General features: G+C 38.0%; 1 protein-coding gene across 1 annotated transcript in view; it reads right to left on the bottom strand.

Annotated features, from left to right (window-relative positions):
• The window catches only part of Fsip2 (fibrous sheath-interacting protein 2), a 70,671-nt gene that overhangs the window by 24,550 nt on the left and 24,933 nt on the right, over nucleotides 1–21,188 (bottom strand). Inside the window, exons 14-16 of the mRNA XM_087654934.1 lie at nucleotides 20,103–20,160; nucleotides 10,728–10,761; nucleotides 73–9,010 (exon numbers count right to left, since the gene is read on the bottom strand). Of these exons, the coding sequence (XP_087511060.1) occupies nucleotides 73–9,010; nucleotides 10,728–10,761; nucleotides 20,103–20,160 (9,030 nt within the window). The remainder of the gene's footprint in view (nucleotides 1–72; nucleotides 9,011–10,727; nucleotides 10,762–20,102; nucleotides 20,161–21,188) is intronic.

Here is a 21,188-nt window from a genome sequence, read left to right as displayed (position 1 = left end):
CTTTAAATATATCTTTTCCTGCTTTCCCTAAGTTACTCCAGCTTGAAAACTAAGGTTTCTTTTCTTGCTTACCTGAAGTTTTCAAGTTCTTCAAGTGTGTGATCACAGATGTTGTAACGTGTCTTGCAACCAAGTGCATTTCATTTGGACCAAGTTCATGATCAGCAAAATCAATGGCGTAGGCTTCCTCCGAAGCCTCTGTTGTTGTTTTGGAGTTTTTATTTTTCCATTTGTATAATAAAGAAAAATCCTCTTGGCAGGTTTCAGAACTTTCACTTTCCTCCTCCAGCAGGTCGGTCATTCGGGTACACCATGTTGTGAGCAAAGTTTTCTCCATATCTTTTTGTCCTTCACATATGTCCGACAAAGGAGTTTGACTTGACATAAAAAATGGTTTCATAGTCTCTGTGCTTTCACTAGTGCCTGGTTGATGTGGGAAGCCATAACTTGACAGTACTGTGTTTACAATATTTTCTGCAGCTAAGCATATTTTCAGCGGGGAAGCAGTTGTCCTAATTTCCTTTGGCTCAGCTGGTTTGGTAGCCTCATAATGAAAAACCCTTGGATTCTCACCTTTGCCCATTTCTATAAATGATAAGACTTGTTTTAGTGACTCTTCTGTGGAATCATTTACTTTCTTAAACAATTTTTGTAACACACTCCCTTCAGGGAGAAAGCTGTGAGCTTTTGTGACTTCCTCAAATGGTCCAGAGTTTGGTTTCCTCCAGCTGTGGTCTTGTGTTTTGTGTCTAGAACATGATGGCATGGCTCTCGAACTGGGCCTCCTGGCTGCCTCTGAGCTTTTACTGGCATTTTCTACATAGGAACTGATGAGGGAAGATGAATTAGATGCGAGGTTATATTTTTCTTTCATATCATCGTCAGACGTGAACTCCAAGCCTGGCACACTCCTTGGTGGACTATTACTCCTCCCAGGAGTGTCACTCATGTTCCCTGGAGGCATTTTCACAGAAGGTGCAAATTCAACCTGATTAACAATGTAAACATTCTCGGTTCCTTTGAACCAGTTATTGGTAGGAAGGTTTTTGACCAAGGACTCACTGAAATGGGAGCATTGGTCTATGAGTGTACCAATGATCTCGCTTGCAGCCATGTTCTCTTTCAATAGACTGACTGGAGATGGCTCCATTTGACTTATTTCTTTGTCTAGCTTATTCTTGATTATCCTAAGCATGCCACTGACAGTAGTGACAGAATATGTAAGTAATTCCGAATGGAATAAATGGACTTGTAAGAGTGTGTTCTGTACATTTTCTTTGGATATAATAGCGCTCGACTTGCACTCATCACCAAACTTTCTAGATGGTAATTTTGGCAGCATCTTTTTGCTTAATTGTCTTTGTTGCACTTGAAAGAGATTGTCTATTGGCATTTTTACTATTTCAGAAAACTCGTACTTAGATATATGCTTAAACTTCAAGTCCACAAACGACTCTAACATGTTTAAGACTCTCTCTACAATCTCGTGCACAATTTGATTGCTACGGCTCATAGACACCTGGTCTTTCATTTTCAGGTTACAGGTCTGCATGCCACTGAGGATGGGCTTAGTTTGAACACCATGCTTACTTTTCGCAGCAACGGGTCCTTTCCTACATGTTAGCATTCCATTACCATCCTGAGTAGGCATCTGAGACAAGAAGCACAGCTGTAATTTTTCAAAGAGCATTTCGACAATCTCCCGTCCAAACATATTGATTTGGGCTTTTGTGTCCTCAGCTCTTGTAGCTCCACCCTTAAAGCGGTCATAGAATCTGTTTTCACACTCTTCAAGAGGCGGCAAATTTAGAAGTGAAAGTGAGTACTCCAAATCTTTGGCTTTAATTGAAATCTCGGTTAAAATGTTTTCGGCTACAGTTAAAAGTTTAGACTTTTCAGTTTCTGTATCACTTGTTTCTGTTTGCCACTTGTCAAACATTTTCTTCAATATACCTTCTTTAGGAAAAATCTGTTCTAACTGTGAGGAAACATTTTCTAAGTAAAAACACGGTTGCTCTGTAGGGTAACCTGCACCCAGATTCTGCTTGGCTAGGCGATGATCACTCGGGTTTGAACTGTTAGTTGGAGAATCCGAATTGTCGTTGTTCGTCGCATACAGCTCTTGTAACACTGCGTTAACAATTTTACTGGCTTCAAGGATTTGACTAGATGATAAGACTTTCATGTTAAACATGGCTCTGTGTTGTGATGCTCTCTCGAGAGAGCCCATAATTACTTCTAAAATGTCAGTTATTATGTTCGTGGCATAGACTCTTAATTCTGCCACTGGTAATTTTGTTTTCAGTGTGGTTTTGGCATCTTCGGCTTGTGGCGTCTGTGGCAGCCCAAGGGCGGTTTTGGATCTGTTCTCTCTTGGAGTCTTCTCTCCAGCAGATAACTTGGTCTTGCTTTTGGTCTTAGTACCGCTAATACCAAGGTGTGGTTTTGTTTTAAATTTAGAGAGAGAGGTGATTTTTGATCTCATTTTTAAACTTGTTTTGCATCCTGGCCTCGGACTGTTCTTTGGGCTGAGTTTAGAATTATGTATCCTAAGAAGGTACAAGTCATCGTAACTACCTTCAGGTGGATATCCCTCTTCTAGATGCAGGGAGACAAAATTTGACAACTTATCAAGGACTATTTGAACTAAATATTTTCCAATTTGCGATGGCAAGTATGGAAAAAAGGTGTTTTCTAACACAAGAGCATTTAAATTGTCAGCATACGGATGCGTCTGTGGTATCCGTTTTCTCGTTGGCTTAGTTTCTCTGAAGCACGGTGCTTTTCCTGCTGAGCTGCCGCTGGTGTCATGCATCTCTCCCTCTCTCCTGCCTTTATTTTTCTTGTACAGGGATGTTACAACCACAGAGTGCATCTCGCCCAAAACATTTTCCAGTATATCATTTGATACATTGTTAATATGCGACTGAAAGAATTTCCTGTGTCTTACAGCTGCTGTTTTACTTTTAGACTTAGACACTATATAGGGGATTTCATTGAACGGGGAGATGTGGCCTATGATATCCATTATCTTCTGACTTAGTTTCTTCAAAACCTCTTCCACTGTCCTGAGGATTTCCGTTCTTTCTCTTGATTTAGAGTCCCCTCTTCTCATAAATATTTCTTCCAAAACATCTCTCTGGCTTTCTTTTTCCATTGTTATTCGGCTTTCTTCTAAGGAGTTGGCCGTAAACTGGGGCAATGGGGTAGTTTTTTCCTTCTCTTTATGTCCCAGCAAAACCTCATTTGATATGGTTAACTGGGAACAGCTAGAGTTCTCTGATGAGGATAGAAGAAGTTCCTTTACAGTTTCTTTATTGTGCAAAACCTTTAAGATATTATTAACAATTTCACTCACAATCATATTCTTTTGAAATAAAATGTGACTTGCATATGTGTGCATACTTTGCAGTTCTAAGTCCAGATCATTTTTGATAAGCTTCAGAATAGTGCTGGCAATGACAGCAGCATAGTCCTTAAGGCTGGTTTGTGACAAATGGGTTGTAGTTCCAAAATTTTCTCTGCACCTGGCAAAAATGGGTTCTGCAAGCGCTTGACTAGGGACTGTTTTATTCTTTGATAATTTTAGGACTTTCACATCAGATTCAGCTTGGCCTGGTTCATGAAAAATGCAGTTGTCGTCTTTATCATTTTGAAATTGTGGGTTAACGAATCCATTTCCTTCAGGCTGAAAGGCAAGAGTCGTTAATGAGTTGATTCTCTCTGTGGCAAAAGACTGTAACCGATTGAAAATAGTTTCAGTGATGCAGTTTGCATTTTCCTCACATGGGTCAGCAGCAGGTTCCTTGGTGTCTTCTTTGCCATTTATGGGCGTCGGATGAACATCAGGATAACCTAAATTCTTACTTTTTAAGAGTGACGGGTGCCCTGGTTTTCCTTCAGTGCTTTGTGTTATAGAAAGAGGCTGCTGGCACGGTGGCTTTGGAAATATATCATAGAAGGCCAATCTTGCAGAAGTAGAGTCCTTTGCATTTACGGCAAGCATGACCAAACTTGTAAGGTTATGAAGCACAATGTCCACTATGTCTTTGGACACCAAAATGACATCTGCTTTAGGAACTGAGACTTTAGGGATAATATTTGTACCCATAACTACTGGTTCAAAATCTGCTTCTGAGCATTTTGTAGGTACACCATATTTCGGAGTAGGTGTGGCAAATGAGAGATTATTCTGATGCACAATGTTTCCATAAATTTCACATAAGATCCCTTCAATGGTATCTTGAATTTGAAACTCAAGTATTTTTCGGTATTCTGTTTTATTGACTAGCCTTTCAATAATACCAGCTTGTTGATCGGAATGACTCTCTTTGTCAGAGCTGTTTTTGTCACCCTGGGTTTTGCATGACACAATATCAAGCACTGCGTTAACAACCTGACTTGCAATATTCTCAGAAACCACAATATGATTTGTCAAGAGAGGACTGTCTTGTTCTTTATCTAACTCATGTTTGATACCCTGTAAAATTTTCCTAGCCACTTCTTTTGCATAAATATTTAATTTGGACAGAGACCTTTGACACCACGGGTCCATCTGTTCTGGATTCCTATGATCCAGTGAACAGGGAAGCTGACTGTCAGAGTCTTTGTCTGATAAAGCTTGGCTTAATGATCCCCCTTCCTGCTGGACTGGCAAAGTCACTGGAACTGTGAAGTTGACTTGGGGACAGAAGAGAGATTCTACTTTGGAAGCAGCAAAAGTTTCTAAATTTCCTAATATTGACTGAACAATGTCTTCAACTACATTTATTTTGGTCTGTTTGTCAACATTCCAGCTGGACTGAAGATCACATGCATTTCCATTTAACCCACTGGCAGGGCCATTTCTTCCATAGGTACGCTCATGGAAAGACACGTTGGCCGAAAAGATGATGGTTTTGCATCTGTTTTCACTTACATGCTTTTCTGTCATGGCAGCTGAATAAAGTTTGTGGAATACTGTCCTAACAACATCATTTACTACTACACTCACATCTGTGTCAGATACCAATGGGCCCATCATTTGATTTATAAAACGAGAAGATGTTTGAGTAGAGGATGCAGGGGCATTGTGAGGCATCCCACCAAAATGAGCACGTGAGAGCGAAACCACATTTAACTGACTGATTAGAGCACTTTGAAAAATTTCGTTCAAAATATTCCTTATAATGGGAACAATTGGAGATCTGTGTGGTTCTTTGAGCTTTACTTCAATTTTGCTTAAGGTTCTTTCTAGAACCATCTCGTCAGTAGAAAGGGCTCTAGTTTCCTCCCTTAATAATGATGTATCACTCATAAGTTCTTTATCTTGTGTCTCATCGTCGTAAAATGAGTCTGATTCTGCTCCTCCAGGAAGAAAATTTCCATAGGTTGGTCGGTATCCATAGTTTTCATTGTCTGTGTTCTCAGATTCAGGTTCAGCAAACATATCTGAAGATACTACACCTAAAATTAAATCAACAATATTTGTAAGTATTTGTGTCTCCTCCTGTGAGCTCTTTTTATCTATCTTACTGTCAGATGGGTTCACATTTAATTCCGTTTGAATGGCTTTCAAAATACCACTTGATACCTTCTTTGCATGACTGTATAAAGTGGATTGCAATGATTGATCTTGAGAATCTGCAGGAGAACTGTTGCTTTCACATTCCCAACCTACTGTATGTTCTTTTTGAGTTTCATCATCAACAGCACCAACCTTTTCTACACTTCCATTTGCAAAATTTTCCAGTTTTGCAAAAACCGCATTAAGAATATCTGAAGCAATATTTTTTAGTTTTTGGGGGCACATTTCTTCTGGGATCTCTGTTTTGGTAGACACTGGAGGATCACTTTTTTCTTTGCTTTTGGTCTCATCCTTATTCTCCTCCATAATATTGGAAATTATGCTCGAGATTATGTTGGTGCATTTGGCCATTTCCTCCATAGTTGAAGCAAGTGATAGGTTTTCTATGTCAAGGGTGTCAGACACAGTTTTCAATCCAGAATTTATGATGCTGGTGTCTATGTCAATATCGCATAATTTGGCAAGGACGTAGTCCAAAATTCCTTTAGAAATGAGCTGAACGTTAGACAGTGTTGGAAGGTCCTTCTCTAAGTTTTCTTTGTTTTGATGACTGCAAGATGGCTGAGAATCAGGGTGTTCACCTGTGAGTTTGCTTAACATTTCATGCAGCGTCTCCCCAATTTGATCTAAAACCTCCAATTTGGAACTGTCCTTGAAATCCTCTTCATCAGTGAAGCTGTGCCGAAGGCAAGGTTTAGCTAACAATTCGCGGAAGGAAATTTTTTCCTGTTGTTTATCTGACAAAATATTTTGTTTAGGAGCACTGCCAGTCCCACATGTAGTTGTAGGTACTGCCTTATCTGTATAGGTGGGAGTATGTTTTTTATTTTCATTTGTACTTGCTATCATTTCACAAATACATGCCAGTAATGGACTTTCCATAATGTCATCATTGACACTGGCAACATGGGACTCTACGACTTTATTGGAATCCATGAAGAACCCTTTGTTTTTACGACTCTTGTGTTGGTCTGTCTCCTTAAGATTTGGGCTTATTTTCTCCATCTCGAGCTCACTTTGGATGGCATTCAAAACAATGTTGACGATTTTCATTGTGTAAGTACTAAGTTGAGAATGAAATGATTTTTCTATCAGTGGAGATTTGCTGCCTATCTGCAGTTTTGGACAAACAAATAGCTTCAGCCTTTTAAAAATTGTATTAATGATCTTATCAGTAATATCATTGACACGCTTAGGTTCACATTTTCCAGATCTTAACTTGGAAGTCTTTTCTTGCTCCATGTTCAGAGAAGATAAATATTTCACTTTCTTTTCACTGTCAAACCATATTTTAAATGGCACTTTACTCGATGTCTCTTTGGATGTGTGGGCAGTATCAGAAGGATCTACATAAGTATGATGAACTGATGTAAAGGCATTTTTAATGGTACTTGGAATGTACGTTGAGGCCTTATGAAGTATATTTATTACAGAATCTGTTATCTCATGTGCGAATGCACAAATTTCGGACCCAGAGAATATCTGTTCCATCCAGTCTTGATCTGATAGTCCTTGAAATTTGTCTGAGATGAAAGCAGAGCCTTCTTCACCAGCTTGGCTTCCCGTGTGGCTAGATGAATCAGAAGATATATCCTTGAGCATCTCTGTTAAAATGTGTTTCACTATGTTTTCTGAAGCCTTCTGTATTTGGTGCTTTTGATCTTGGCTGAAAATTGAAGCCTCGCCACTCAAGCCGTGCTTTGTCTTCACAATATCTTCACTACTAAGAGACAGCTCCAATTTTAATCCCCAGTCACGAGACTCCACTCTGTTTTTCGTTCTACTTTCAAAAGTAGATTTCGTTGGCAGTTTACTGCTTCTCCTGGATTCAAAACAAGTATCTCTCCTTTTAGGCCAATGGCTGGGAATCTGCTCTGGTGATTTTACCTTCTCATCACTGAAAGATGAATCAAGCACACTTCGCACAAAGTTATCTATTTCCTCATCATCATCTTCAGAATAAAGAACCATTCCGGGGACATTAACAGGTGGAAATGGTTTTTTAGACCTAAGATTATTAAATGATGTGGTGCCAGTGAGTCTATACTTTTCTTCAGATTCAGAAAAACTTCTTACTCTAGGTCGTCTCTGTTTTTTAACAGCTGCTTTTTCTGGCTGCTGGTGAAGCTGAGTTAAGACATCATCCAGCAGCTGAAGAAGTACTACAGTTTCTTCAGATGCAATCAGTCTCTCATTATTGAGTTCTGTTTGGACATAGCCTAGTATAGTGCTGATTGCCTCTTCCACATAACCAACTAGAGACGACTGTGAAAAAATATCTGATATTAAGTTTTGAATGTCTTCTTTTGCAATTAGATTAGAAGCATCAAATGCAGGGCTAGCTTTCTTTTGGTCCGTTTTTTGATAGACTTTATGGATTGGCTCTGTCTTGGTTGGTTGGTGGAAATGTTTAGTACTGTCTTCTGGAGAAACTTCAGTTTTCTTATAAGATGCAAGAACCATCAATTTTTCTAAAATAGAATGTACCATATCATCTGCAATATCACACATTGGCTCCAAAGTAAAACTCAGCGTATCTTCTGAAGGTTTTGTTTCTATGGATGAAAAATATTCACCACTAGTTGATAAACTTGGTTTAATCTCAACTGACAAGTCTTCTTGTGAAAAGATCTGCACATATTTTCTCTCAACAGCGCACTCCAGCTTCTCGAGCATGTTTTCCACAATCTCTGAAGCTACTGAACAGATGTCAACATTGGAGAGAAACTCTTCTCTTTCAGCATCAGTCTGATCGACAAAAACTTCAGCAGTCACAGAAGAAAGAGAGGGAATGGCCTGGCTTAAGTCAGACATTATTTCTTGAAAAATACTTTCTAAAATAAGTTGTGTTTCTCCTTTCAAATGACATTTAAAGTTTACAAAGACATTCTTTAAATTTTTCATCTCATCCATGGCCTTTGCTTTTTTATCATATAGAAATGGGATCTCTAAACTCTCTGTTTCTGTGGTAGCGTCTTTGGACGTTTTAGTGCATGTTTCTAATGATGTTAAGAGATGACTATCCGATTTACTGCTTCCTATCTTAGGAAATGGGTAGTCCAAGCTGGTTTTGTTGAAATTAACTTGTGAAGCTATATCTTGTCCTTTCTTTTCATATGTTTGGTCAATAACTGTTTTTTCCACATGTGCAGAAGGAGTTTTCACAGGTGAAGGTGGTTTTTTCAATGGCACGTCAGTGGCAAATGCACACGGATCAGCTTGAAATGTTTTAGCTGTATAGCTTCTGTATGTAAAACCTTCGCTGCATGTACTACAGAAGCTTGAACTGTCTGAAGAAAGGTCGGAGTCATCAGACACTTGGTATGTATTACTCTGTACTCGTTCTTCATATTTTGTGATGGCTGGATATAATATACTGGTTACTGTAGCTACAACCCAGGTCATTATATTTTGGATTATGCTATTTAGTTCTTCAGAAGTTACCTAGAAAGAAGATAACCATAATAAAATAACACAATTACTTACTCTGAGTTTGGAAAATTGAGGATTTCACTCAAAACTTTATATTAAAGAGTTCATAAGTAGAATGTCAGCATGATTTAAAAGAAAATGACAAAGAATCTATTCAGAATTTCAGACTGTTCTAAACTGGCTTGTTTCATACTAGAGAGAAATATTCTGAGTATAAAATTTCATTTTATTTATATGACTTAAGAAGCTATATAAGTTGAATCCCAACATTTATTCATTTATTTTCAAAAAACATTGTGATATTCATTACTGTTATACTTTTGAAAACAGTTAAAATATTTCTACGTATTTATCTGAATAAAAGTGCGTTGGAGTTTTCTGAAGCACCTTTCTACCTTATACGTGAGGATAAAAGATCAACTTCATATCTATTCCATGCCACAACATTCTAGTACACAATCTCTTTTCATGGAATACAAAAACTTGTACATTTTAGACTGGCTTTGTGGCTAACCTGACTTATCAATATAAACTATCCAAGAAAGCGGGAAAATAGATGAAATGAAAACACAAGACATGATCTCAAGGCTAACAGGTTGTTCTTGCTCAAAATATATCTAAGTTAAACTGAAAATATTTGTGTTTTAAGTCATTGTTACAGGAAATGCTAAAATCAATGTAGCACCATCTCCCCTGATACATTTTTGGAGACCTTGGACATCACAAAAGGCCACCTCACTCCAATTCCCCTAATAGTTAAAATAGTTTTTACTACTGCCATTAAATAATAGCTGGCCCAGATTTATTGACAGCAAATATAAAAGCATTGCTTACATAAATAATTCTTTAACCGATAATTATAATAAAACATACATTTCACTGAGAAGAAAATTATTCTAAATGAACAATCGAGAATGTATATATAGAAATCTAAACTTTTCTATCACCACAAAATATAATGAACAATAGACCAATATTTTTATTAAACTAAGGGAAAGACAAAACATTTCTGTTTGTAATATAAAAAAGAGGGCAACTCCTAAAGTTTTGCATGTAGCAAAATGAGGCTAATGGACTCTTAGCTTTTCCACTTCTCTTTTAATGGAAAATAGAAACCTTCCTTAACTTGAAGCTTTGTGTGAGCCTCATTCCCTATGGACTGCGCAGGACTCCATGGGGAAATGCCCACTGCTATGATATTCTTCAATGTTCCCGATGAGTCTGTCTATACTTAGAGTTCAGTCTCATTAAAATATGCCATCTTTATTTTTTTCTGTTTTGGTTCTTAGTGCATAGGTGATCAAGTATCTGTGCCTGTAATCTGAGGTAGCAGGTTTTTCCCGTGAGCATTGCTGTAGACAAATGCAGACATCTCAACTCAGTCTCTGCAGACTTGACCAGCAACACCTGCAAGGCTATGCTGATTAGTAATATCCCATGAGAGATTACGTTCTGTTATCTCATGCTGCTCATCAAGGCTGGACTCTGAATGTTCTCCTATTCTACACCCAAGAGGCCCTTCGAAAGTGTTAGGAGTATCTTTTGATAACAACTTTGGACTAACAGTAGACTATTAAAATTGCCCCAAAATAAACTTCTATTACAATAAAAGGCAAAAGGTAATAACAACAAATATCAGTAGATGATTATTAGTATATGATTTACATTTCTTCTAGAATGGCACACAATAATTAAATAATGTATTATTGGTTCACTTTATAATACATACTTTTTCCTTCAAGCAATGTTGTAAATTTTGTTGCCTGTAAAATCAAGAAAATAGTTATAATTGAGTTAAGTTAGAACAAATAATTTATGAAGATACTTTCAAAAGTCCTGTTATCTATTCAGTTTCTTTTTGTAAATCTTTCTAAATAAATATAAAATACCATAACTTTATTTTGCATTATTCAATGTTCATATTTTGTGTTCTACTAAGATGGGGGCCTACAGTCTAAAAACTGGGCTTCCCTTATTCAGAATAGTGGAATCACCGTACCCAATACATACATAAACAATGCCTGATGCTGATAGTTGGGGCTCTGATATAACTTAGCTATGTTTATTCTGTGAAGGAACAAGATGATTAGTCTCTTTGATCTGCTAACAGAAACTATGGGATAGTAATTTTTTGATCGTAGTTCTTGGCAATTGTTTTTCTGCCTTTTAGGATCATACAGTCCCGCCATCTTTTTGCTAAATTTCATAGTAGAAAAAGAATCTGTAGGTCACTATTCAGTAACTACTGGTTAGACTGATGGTTTCTGGCTACATTCAATGCTAACTTCAATCGTCTTTGTGCAATGATGTGATGAACCTATTTTTTTCATAGCTACAATTAGACCTAATTCCTAATTTTTGTCTAGTTGCCACCCCCTATAATTTCCTTAAGCCTATACAATCTAAACATTTTTTCTCTAAATCTGAAGCTAAATTTTGAAAACAAAAGCTGTCTAAATATTGCAACTTACTTGTGAGAAAAAAACTTCAATCATTGCAGATTAGAAATGGGTTTGGGAGTCTGGCATAGTGTCTGGACTTTCAGGAAGGTAGGAAGATTGAGACCATGAGTTCCCAGGTCACTGGGACTATGGCATGAGAAGAGACAGGAGAAAAGGGGGAGATTAGAAAGAGGGAATGTTGCTTCAAGAGAGCGGAAGGAAAAGGGAGAGAGAGGGAGAAGGAGTAAAAGTCTATAGATTACAATTTCTTCTCAGATCTGGCTTGTTAAATCAACTCAAAGTTCTGCCATATTTTCCTTGTTTTATTTGTTTATTGTTCTAGATTTTCTATACTTAACTTTTAGACTTTTTTCTGTCTTAAGGCATAGAATAGTCTCCTATAGCTCTGTCCACTATAAGTGTCCCATATATCAAAGCAGGGAGCATGATGTATGAAATCACCAAATGCACAGCATCAACAGAAGCAGCTGTATTTTTTATGCAAGCAATAGAATTAACAATAATGTAAGATAAAAGCTTTCAAAATTCATTTTTATGAAAGAAATGGACCCTGGCAAAAGTAGTCAGAATTATTTTTTTTATTAACTTAAGTATTTTTTTATTAAATTAAGTGTTATTCCCTTTCCCGGTTTCCGGGCCAACATCGCCCTAACCCCTCCCATTCCCCTGCTTTATGGGTGTTCCCCTCCCCACCCTCCCCCCATTACCGCCCTCCCCCCAAAAATCATGTTCACTGGGGGTTCAGTCTTAGCAGGACCCAGGGCTTCCCCTTCCACTGGTGCTCTTACTAGGATATTCAATGCTACCTATGAGGTCAGAGTCCAGGGTCAGTCCATGTATAGTCTTTGAGTAGTAGCTTAGTCCCTGGAAGCTCTGATTGCTTGGCATTGTTGTTCATATGGTATCTCGAGGCCCTTCAAGCTCTTCCAGTTCTTTCTCTGATTCCTTCAACAGGGGTCCTATTCTCAGTTCAGTGGTTTGCTGCTGGCATTCGCCTCTGTATTTCCTGTATTCTGGCTGTGTCTCTCAGGAGAGATCTACACTCAGCTTCTGTCGGCGTGCACTTCTTTGCTTCATCCATCTTGTCTAATTGGATGGCTGTATATGTATGGGCCACATGTGGGGCAGGCTCTGAATGGATGTTCCTTCTGTCTCTGTTTTAATCTTTGCCTCTCTATTCCCTGCCAAGGGTATTCTTGTTCCCCTTTTAAAGAAGGAGTGAAGCATTCACATTTTGATCATCCATCTTGAGTTTCATGTGTTCTAGGCATCTAGGGTAATTCAAACATTTGGGCTAATAACCACTTATCAATGAGTGCATACCATGTGTGTTTTTCTGTGATTGGGTTACCTCACTCAGGATAATATTTTCCAGTTCCAACCATTTGACTATGATTTTCTTTAAGACATTGTTTTTGATAGCTGAGTAATATTCCATTGTGTAGATGTACCACATTTTCTGTATCCATTCCTCTGTTGAAGGGCATCTGGGTTCTTTCCAGCTTCTGGATATTATAAATAAGGCTGCTATGAACATAGTGGAGGATGTGTCTTTTTTATATGTTGGGGTATCTTTTGGGTATATGCCCAAGAGAGGTATAGCTGGATCCTCAGGTAGTTCAATGTCCAATTTTCTGAGGAACCTCCAGACTGATTTTTAGAATGGTTTTACCAGTCTGCAATCCCACCAAAAATGGAGGAGTGTTCCTCTTTCTCCACATCCTCGCCAGAATTTGTTGTGACCTGAGTTTTTGACCTTAGTGATTCTCACTGGTGTGAGGTGAAATCTCAGGGTTGTTTTGATTTGCATTTCCCTTATGACTAAAGATGTTGAACATTTCTTTAGGTGTTTCTCAGCCATTCAGCATTCCTCAGCTGTGAATTCTTTGTTTAGCTCTGAACCTCATTTTAATAGGGTTATTTGTCTCCCTGCGGTCTAATTTCCTGAGTTCTTTGTATATTTTGGATATAAGCCCTCTATCTGTTGTAGGATTGGTAAGATTGCCGTTTTGTCCTTACCACAGTGTCCTTTGCCTTACAGAAGCTTTGCAGTTTTATGAGATCCCATTTGTCGATTCTTGATCTTAGAGCATAAGCCATTGGTGTTTTGTTCAGGAAATTTTTTTCCAGTGCCCATGTGTTCGAGATGCTGCCCTAGTTTTTCTTCTTTTAGTTTGAGTGTATCTGGTTTGATGTGGAGGTCCTTGATCCACTTGGACTTAAGCTTTGTACAGGGTGATGAACATGGATCGATCTGCATTCTTCTACATGTTGACCTCCAGTTGAACCAGCACCATTTGCTGAAAATGCTATCTTTTTTCCATTGGATGGTTTTGGCTCCTTTGTCAAAAATCAAGTGCCCATAGGTGTGTGGATTCATTTCTGGGTCTTCAATTCTATTCCACTGATCTATCTGTCTGTCTCTGTACCAATACCATGCAGTTTTTATCACTATTGCTCTGTAATACTGCTTGAGTTCAGGGATAGTGATTCCCCCTGAAGTCCTTTTATTGTTGAGGATAGTTTTAGCTATCCTAGGTTTTTTGTTATTTCAGATGAATTTGTAAATTGTTCTGTCTAACTCTGTGAAGAATTGGATTGGTATTTTGATGGGGATTGCATTGAATCTGTAGATCGCTTTTGGTAAAATGGCCATTTTTACTATATTAATCTTGCCAATCCATGAGCATGGGAGATCTTTCCATCTTCTGAGGTCTTCTTCAATTTCTTTCTTCAGAGACTTGAAGTTCTTATTGTACAGATCTTCTACTTGCTTGGTTAAAGTCACACCGAGTTACTTTATATTATTTGGCTCTATTATGAAAGGTGTCATTTCCCTAATTTCTTTATCGGCTTGTTTCTCATTTGTGTAGAGGAAGGCTACTGATTTATTTGAGTTAATTTTGAGTTAACTTCACTTGGCTGAAGTTGTTTATCAGCTTTAGTAGTTCTCTGGTGGAACTTTTGGGATCACTTAAATATACTATCATATCATCTGCAAATAGTGATATTTTGACTTCTTCTTTTCCAATCTATATCCCTTTGATCTCCTTTTGTTGTCTGAGTGCTCTGGCTAGAACTTCAGGAACTATATTGAGTAAGTAGGGAGAGAGTGCGCAGCCTTGTCTAGTCCCTGATTTTAGTGGGATTGCTTCAAGTTTCTCTCCATTTAGTTTAATGTTAGCAACTGGTTTGCTGTATATGGCTTTTACTATGTTTAGGTATGGGCCTTGAATTCCTATTCTTTCCAGGACTTTTATCATGAAGGGGTGTTGAATTTTGTCAAATGCTTTCTCAGCATCTAATGAAATGATCATGTGGTTTTGTTCTTCAGTTTGTTTATATAATGGATCACGTTGATGGTTTTCTGTATATTAAACCATCCCTGCATGCCTGGGATGAAGCCTACTTAATCATGGTGGATGATTGTTTTGATGTGTTCTTGGATTTGGTTTGCCAGAATTTTATTGAGTATTTTTTGGTCTTTATTCATAATGGAAATTGGTCTGAAGTTCTCTTTCTTTGTTGGGTCTTTGTATGGTTTAAGTATAAGAGTAATTGTGGCACCATAGAAGGAATTCGGTAGTGCTACATCTGTTTCAATTTCTTTTTTCTTTTTTTTCTTTTTTCTTTTTCGGAGCTGGGGACCGAACCCAGGGCCTTGCATTTGCTAGGCAAGCACTCTACTGCTGAGCTAAATCCCCAACCCCCATCTGTTTCAATTTTGTGGAATAGTTTGGATAGTATTGGTATGAGGTCTTCTATGAAGGTCTAATAGAATTCTGCACTAAACCCATCTGGACCTGGGCTCTTTTTGGTTGGGAGACCTTTAATGACTGCTTCTATTTCCTTAGGAGTTATGGGGTTGTTTAACTGGTTTATCTGTTCCTGATTTAACTTCGGTACCTGGTATCTGTCTAAGAAATTGTCCATTTTCTGCAGATTTTCAAGTTTTGTTGAATATAGGCTTTTATAGTAAGATCTGATGATTTTTTGAATTTCCTCTGAATCTGTAGTTATGTCTCCCTTTTCATTTCTGATTTTGTTAATTTGGATACACTCTCTGTGTCCTCTCATTAGTCTGGCTAAGGGTTTATCTATCTTGTTGATTTTCTCAAAGAACCAACTTTTGGTTCTTTTGATTCTTTATATGGTCCTTTTTGTTTCTACTTGGCTGATTTCAGCTCTGAGTTTGATTATTTCCTGCCTTCTACTCCTCCTGGCTGTATTTGCTTCTTTTTGTTCTAGAGCTTTTAGGTGTGCTGTCAAGTTGCTGACATATGCTCTCTCCTGTTTCTTTCTGCAGGCACCCAGAGCTATGAGTTTTCCTCTTAGCACAGCTTGCATTGTGTCCCATAAGTTTGGTTATGTTGTACCTTCATTTTCATTAAATTCTAAGAAGTCTTTAATTTCTTTCTTTATATCTTCCTTGACCAGGTTATCTTTGAGTAGAGCATTGTTCAACTTCCATGTATCTTTCTGTACCTGTTGAGGCCCGTCTTTTGACCAACTATATGGTCAATTTTGGTGAAAGTACCACGAGGAGCTGGAAGAATGTATATCCTTTTGCTTTAGGATAGTGTTCTATGAATATCTGTTAAGTCCATTTGGTTCATGACTTCTCTTAGTCTGTCTACGTCTCTGTTTAATTTCTGTTTCCATGATCTGTCCATTGATGAGAGTGGGGTGTTGAAATCTCCTACTATTATTGTGTGAGTTGCAATGTGTGTTTTGAGCTTTGGTAAGTTTTCTTTTACATATGTAGGTGCCCTTGTATTTGGGGCATAGATATTTAGGATTGAGAGTTCATCTTGGTGGATTTTTCCTTTGATGAATATGAAGTGTCCTTCCTTATCTTTTTTTGATGACGTTTAGTTGAAAATTGATTTTATTTGATATTAGAATGGCTGCTCCAGCTTACTTCTTCAGACCATTTGCTTGGAAAGGTGTTTTCCAGCCTTTCACTCTGAGGTAGTGCCTGTCTTTGTCTCTGAGGTGTGTTTCCTGTAGGCAGCAGAAGCAGGGTCCTTATTGCGTATCCAGTTTGTTAATCTATGTCTTTTTATTGGGGAGTTGAGACCATTGATGTTGACAGATATTAAGGAATAGTGATTATTGCTTCCTGTTATATTCACATTTGGATGTGAGGTTCTGTTTGCGTGTTTTTCTTCTCTTTGTTTTGTTGCCAAGACGATTAGTTTCTTGCTGTTTCTAGGGTGTAGCTTGCCTCCTTATGTTGGGCTTTACCGTTTATTATGCTTTGTAGCTCTGGATTTGTAGAAAGATATTGTGTAAATTTGGTTTTGTCATGGAATATCTTGGTTTCTCCATCTATGTTAATTGAGAGTTTTGCAGGATCCAGTAACCTGGGCTGGCATTTGTGTTCTTCTTAGGGTCTGTATGACATCTGTTCAGGATCTTCTGGCTTTCATAATCTCTGGCAAAAAGTCTGGTGTGATTCTGATAGGTCTACCTTTATATGTTACTTGACCTTTTCCCCTTACTGCTTTTAATATTCTTTCTTTATTTTGTGCATTTGGTGTTTTGAGTATTATGTGACAGGAGGTGTTTTCTGGTCCAATCTATTTGGAGTTCTGTAGGCTTCTTGTATGCTTATGGGCATCTCTTTCTTTAGGTTAGGGAAGTTTTCTTCTATGATTTTGTTGAAGATATTTACTGGTCCTTTGAGCTGGGAGTCTTCACTCTCTTCTACACCTATTATCCTTAGGTTTGATCTTCTCATTGAGTCCTGGATTTCCTGTATGTTTTGGACTTTAGCTTTTTCCACTTTACATTATCTTTGACAGTTGAGTCTATGATTTCTATGGAATCTTCTGCTCCTGAGATTCTCTCTTCTATCTCTTGTATTCTGTTGGTGATGCTTGTATCTACGGCTCCTTGCCTCTTCCTTTGGTTTTCTATATCTCAGGGTTGTTTCCATGTGTTCTTTCTTGATTGCTTTTATTTCCATTTTTAATTCTGTCAACTGTTTGATTGTGTTTTCCTGGAATTCTTTCAGGGATTTTTGTGAATCCTCTTTGTAGGCTTCTAATTGTTTATTTATGTTTTCCTGCATTTCTCTAAGGGAGTTCTTCATGTCTTTCTTAAAGTCCTCCAGCATCATGATCAAATATGATTTTGAAACTAGATCTTGCTTTTCTGGTGTGTTTGGATATTCCATGTTTGCTTTGGTGGGAGAATTGGGCTCCGATGATGCCATGTAATCTTGGTTTCTGTTGCTTGAGTTCCTGCGCTCTCCTCTCGCCATCAGATTAGCTCTAGTGTTACTTTGTTCTGCTATTTCTGACAGTGGCTAGACTGTCTTATAAGCCTGTGTGTCAGGAGTGCTGTAGACCTGTTTTCCTGTTTTCTTTCAGCCAGTTATGGGAACAGAGTATTCTGCTTTCGGGCGTGTAGTTTTTCCTCTCTACAGGTCTTCAGCTGTTCCTGTGGGCCTGTGCCTTGAGTTTACCAGGCAGGTCCCTTGGACAGAAAAGTTGGTCTTACCTGTGGTCCCGAGGCTCAAGTTTGCTCTTGGGGTGTTGCTTATGAGCTCTCCGTGGGGGCAGCAACCAGGAGGACTGGCGCCACTCTCTCTGGGAGCCCCCGTGCACCAGAGTCCCAGATGGCGTTTGGTGTTTTACTCTGGAGTCAGAGATGTGGGCAGAGTGTAGTCTTTTCTGGTTTCCTAGGCCTTTTGCCTCTCTGAAGGTTTAACTCTCCCTCCCATGGGATTTGGGTGCAGAGAACTGTTTATTCGATCGGTCCCTTCAAGTTCCGGAGGTGTCTCAGACGCAGCGGACCTGCTGCTCCTGGGCCCTCATCTATGGGAACCCAGAGGCCTTATACAGTTTCCTCTTGGGCCAGGGATGCGGGCCGGGGTGGGCAGTGTTGGTGGTCTCTTCCGCTCTGCAGTCTTAGGAGTGCCCACCTGTCCAGGCAGTGAGCTCTCTCTTTCACGGGGTTTGCAAGCAGTGAGCTGGAGGCAGGGAGCACGAGATTGGGATTCCTGCTAAAAACCCAGTAGTCAGAATTATAATTCTGCAATTTGGAAAAATATTTGGATGCCTGCAGTACCTCAAACATTTATTTTAGAAAGATGTGAAGATGGAGAGTTAAACTGGCCTGTACTGAGTCCTTCAAATAACTCGGCATGACCACAATTGCTAATTCTGTGAATCTCACTATTTGCCTAACATCTGTCACTGTTCCTTAAACAGTGTTCTCTCTCTCTCTCTCTCTCTCTCTCTCTCTCTCTCTCTCTCTCTCTCGATTTATTTATTTTATGAATATGAGTACACTGTAGCTGTCTTCAGACACACCAGAAGAGGGCCTCAGATCCCATTAGGGATGGTTGTGAGCCACCATGTGGTTTCTGGGAATTGAACTCAGGACCTCTGGAAGAGCATTTAGTGCTCTTAACCTCTGAGACATCTATCAAGTCCCACAGTGTGTTCTCAATAGATGCTTGGTATATAGGTTTTAAGGTTTAAGGTAAATAGGTTTATGCCTACCTACATCAAATCGTAAATGAAGAGCACTATTGAATGGGTTCTTGCCTATGGTTTTACCCATGTATTGCTGACAAAGTAATTAATTATATGATAATTTGATCATAATATTGTTGATACAAAGTATTTAAGTTTTATTTAATAAACAATAAGACTCTAATCATAGTCTATATGTCAGAGAATTTCAAATGTATGTATTACAATTCTACTTCCACTGCTAAGACAACTTATCTTCATTCTCTAGCATGAATTTTTATTTCTATATTAGTACTGTTTTGTATTTATACTTTTAAAAAGACAAATAAATGAAATATTTGAGGAGGGGAAAGGTGCTTGACAATGGCAATGGAACAAACATTGAGTCGCCATGTTAGCCTTTCATGATACACAGATAAATCAGTATGTGTGACGAGCAGTCAGGGCAGACAGTAAAAGGCTTTGTAATATTCTTCCTTTAACATTTATTTATTTCATAATAAAATGATCTTTTGTCTGCACATTGTCTGGAGATCTTTTCTCCTCATTTTATCTCATTGAGATGAGATTCCTTCATTCTGGCTGTAGTACAAAGCTTTGTATTCTATAAGCATTCACTCAATTATACATATTGGTACCCATTGTCCTCATTGAAAGTCTTAATCAAGAAAGTGTAGTCTGAATATAAAAATCATTTGGCTCCAGAGATCTTTTCTTTTATATAGTCATTTATGTAGAAATCTAGATTTGTGAAGAATGTAGTTTAGTATAAACTTCATTTGATTTGTTGATTTCTTTTTAAGATGTTAGCACTGGGTTTCTAAGAAGACAGTCCCGTGTGTACATAGCTTGCTGTGCATAAGACCAGGACTCAGATCCTTAGCACATGAATAAAACTGGGTCATGTTCAGGGAGTTAGTATGCCTCATAACAATAAAATATCAAAGCAAAGACAGGAGGACAAAGTACTAGACAGACAGGAGGACAGCATTCACTCCGTTTACAATTCAAAATCAGTTCTGAACATTCTCAAGCAATAACATTTCACTGAGTCTAAACAAAACTACCAAAGGGGGAAGATTTCATGTTGTCATATGCTTAAGCAACTATTAAAATATGAATTCATAATTCTACACTAATAAATTAAATACTTACATATTTGAGTAAACGGGAGAAGAAAAGATATTGGGGGGCGGAGCACAACTCTGTGACCCTAAGCATCAGGAAAAGAAAACTGTAATTTATATTCATCTTCAGTAACTTTTAGAATGCCAATACCACTTTCGAATACCTGTTGTCACTTATAACTGACTAGTTTACAGGCTTTTAAGAACATTTCATAGCAATTTCCAAAGTCCTTAGTGTACAATTTAGTATACAATAAAATCTCAGCTCCTGCCGATCTCTGCAACACCTTGTGATACCTAGTCTTGGTATGTATTCTATGACCTATAGACTTAGAATATAACTTAATATCCTACTGTAATGGTCTCTCGATGCAATTAGACTTGCTATGTCCATTTCCTTTTGGAAAATTGTATTTACACTTCTTATATTGTAAGGTTTTGCTGAGTCTTTGTTAAAATATCTAATCATTCATGAAACTCATCTGAATATACATTATATATATATATATATATATATATATATATATATATATATATATATATGACTTTATCGGAGCTGGAGAGAGGACTCATTAGGTAAGTGCACATGCTGCTCTTATAGAGAGCCCAAGTTCAGTTGCTAGAAACCCTGTAGAGCAGCTTACAAAGGTGTACAAATCCTTCTCTAGATGATCTGGTATCAACCTTTATATTTTTCAGGCACCTGCACTTGTGCACATGCACACAGATATACACACAAATATGTTTTAAAAATGAAATAGATTTATTAAATATTAAAAACTAAAAACTTATAATTACTATTAAGTTATATATTCTGTGTGTGTGTGTGTGTGTGTGTGTGTGTTTGCATGTTTGGGAGAAGAAACTGAGATTAATAATGCATAGAGGAAAGTCATGCATGGTGGCATGTGTTTATGAACTCTGTGCTAGGGAGATAGACTAAGATGGATCCCCCGAAATTTCTGGAGAGACTGCTTAGCCTATTTCTTGCCTTCTAGGCTACTGAGAATCCCTGATTAAAAAGAAAAAAAAATATGTTGCCTGATGTATGATATGCAAAAATAGTAGTTCCTATGGCTTCCACATGAGACTTACATACAAATGTGGATTTGTA

Source organism: Rattus norvegicus, chromosome 3 (assembly GCF_021556685.1).
Source record: "Rattus norvegicus strain SHRSP/BbbUtx chromosome 3, alternate assembly SHRSP_T2T, whole genome shotgun sequence".
In the NCBI taxonomy this organism is placed as follows: domain Eukaryota; kingdom Metazoa; phylum Chordata; class Mammalia; order Rodentia; family Muridae; genus Rattus; species Rattus norvegicus.
Note: the sequence above shows the minus strand (reverse complement) of the source record. Positions and strands in the feature narration are given on the sequence as shown.